This window comes from Eimeria mitis, genomic scaffold, assembly GCF_000499745.2.
Source record: "Eimeria mitis Houghton genomic scaffold, Emh_scaff173, whole genome shotgun sequence".
Lineage (NCBI taxonomy): Eukaryota > Apicomplexa > Conoidasida > Eucoccidiorida > Eimeriidae > Eimeria > Eimeria mitis.
Genome location: NW_013570046.1, coordinates 23516 through 24847, shown reverse-complemented (window position 1 = coordinate 24847; position 1332 = coordinate 23516). Strand labels below are relative to the sequence as shown.

The 1332-nt window shown below is 58.3% G+C and overlaps 1 protein-coding gene across 1 annotated transcript in view; it reads right to left on the bottom strand.

Annotated features, from left to right (window-relative positions):
- EMH_0001940 (uncharacterized protein) overlaps positions 1-1332 on the bottom strand; it is a gene marked incomplete at both ends in the record, with an annotated part of 5208 nt that overhangs the window by 3355 nt on the left and 521 nt on the right. Inside the window, 2 exons of the mRNA XM_013495754.1 lie at positions 230-841; positions 978-1332. Coding sequence (XP_013351208.1) covers positions 230-841; positions 978-1332 — 967 coding nt within the window. The remainder of the gene's footprint in view (positions 1-229; positions 842-977) is intronic.

Below are 1332 nucleotides of genomic sequence, written 5' to 3'. Positions count from 1 at the left end.
CTGCCATGGTGCTGCTGTTGCTGAGCAGGGTTGGAAAAGCCCTGTCGCCGCTGGTTCTGCTTGCTGTGTTCCGCGATATGTTGGTATCCAGCTGCACTCCATGGCCCTGCTGCAAAAATCGTGTGAGGCACACAGAATTAGAAAGGAAAGGCTTTAGCCAAGGAGCGACCTCTGGCGCACGCAAGTAGCAGCAGCAGCAACAGCAGCAGCGGCAGCAGCAGCAGCTCACGCCTCTTCTTCGAGTGGCTTTTGGTCCTGCAGAGATGTCCTGAGCTTCCGCCATACCTTCTTCCTGCTGCTGTTGCTGATGCTGCTGCTGCGGTGCTTCGTACTCTTCCTGCTGCTCTTCCTCTGGCAGGGGCCCCCACATGTCTGCAAAGTCGGCAGACTCTACCCCGGGGTCTTCTTCTCTTCCTCCTCCTATTTCACCTGCTGCTGCGGAGGCACTTTTTCCTGCTGCTGCAGCTGCTGCTGCACTGGAAGCTGCTGCTGCTGAGGGGAAAGGGAGATGAGGCTCAGGGCCTCCGAACGCCCAGCGTCTCCACGACATTCCGGGAGCATGCGCTTCTCCTGCTGCAGCGAGAAGCCTTTCGTGTGATCCGATTTGCTGCTGCTGCTGCTGCCCCGGTCGAGTACTTCCGGAGCGCAGAGGCGTGGCTACAGCAGCCCAGCAAGCGCTGAACAGGTCGGGGGCCCCCCGCTGCAGCAGCAAACCGGCGCTGTCTCTGTTGGCTCGCACACTGGACTCTGCCTCCTGCAGATGTGTGGCAAAGACGCTTCCTAATCGTTTAAGACGCTGCTGAGATTCTTCCTCCCCTTGTTGCTGTTGCAGCTGCAGTTGCTGCACCAGCAGCAGCAGCACAGTATACACAAAGACCCAAACATGGCATCAGTGCCATCCGAGTCGTTAAACACTTGCAGGGGATTTAGTGTTTGTTAAATGCACAGACGCGTTGATTTGTACATATGGGGCCTACCGCTGCTCGCTCCCAAATTGCATCTGCTGCCTCGTCTGCATCTTCCTGCTGCTCTTCCCCGTCATCTTCTCTCTGGGCCTCTGTTGTCCGCACTCTCTTCCTTCTAGAGTCTTGCTGTTGCTGCCGCCCCAAAAGCTGGTGATTATCGGCGTTGTTGCTACTGCTGTTGCGCCGATGGTGCTGCTTCTCGGGCTGCAGCAGACGCCGCAGCAATTGCAGAGCATCCGCAGCCAGCAGCACCCACTGCTGCAGCACCAGCGAAGCGGCACCGCGTACTACAAGGGCTTGCTGCTGTACGGGCAGCGCATCGCTGTTGCTGCTGCCACAGCCGTTACTTCCTCCTCGATCTTCGAGC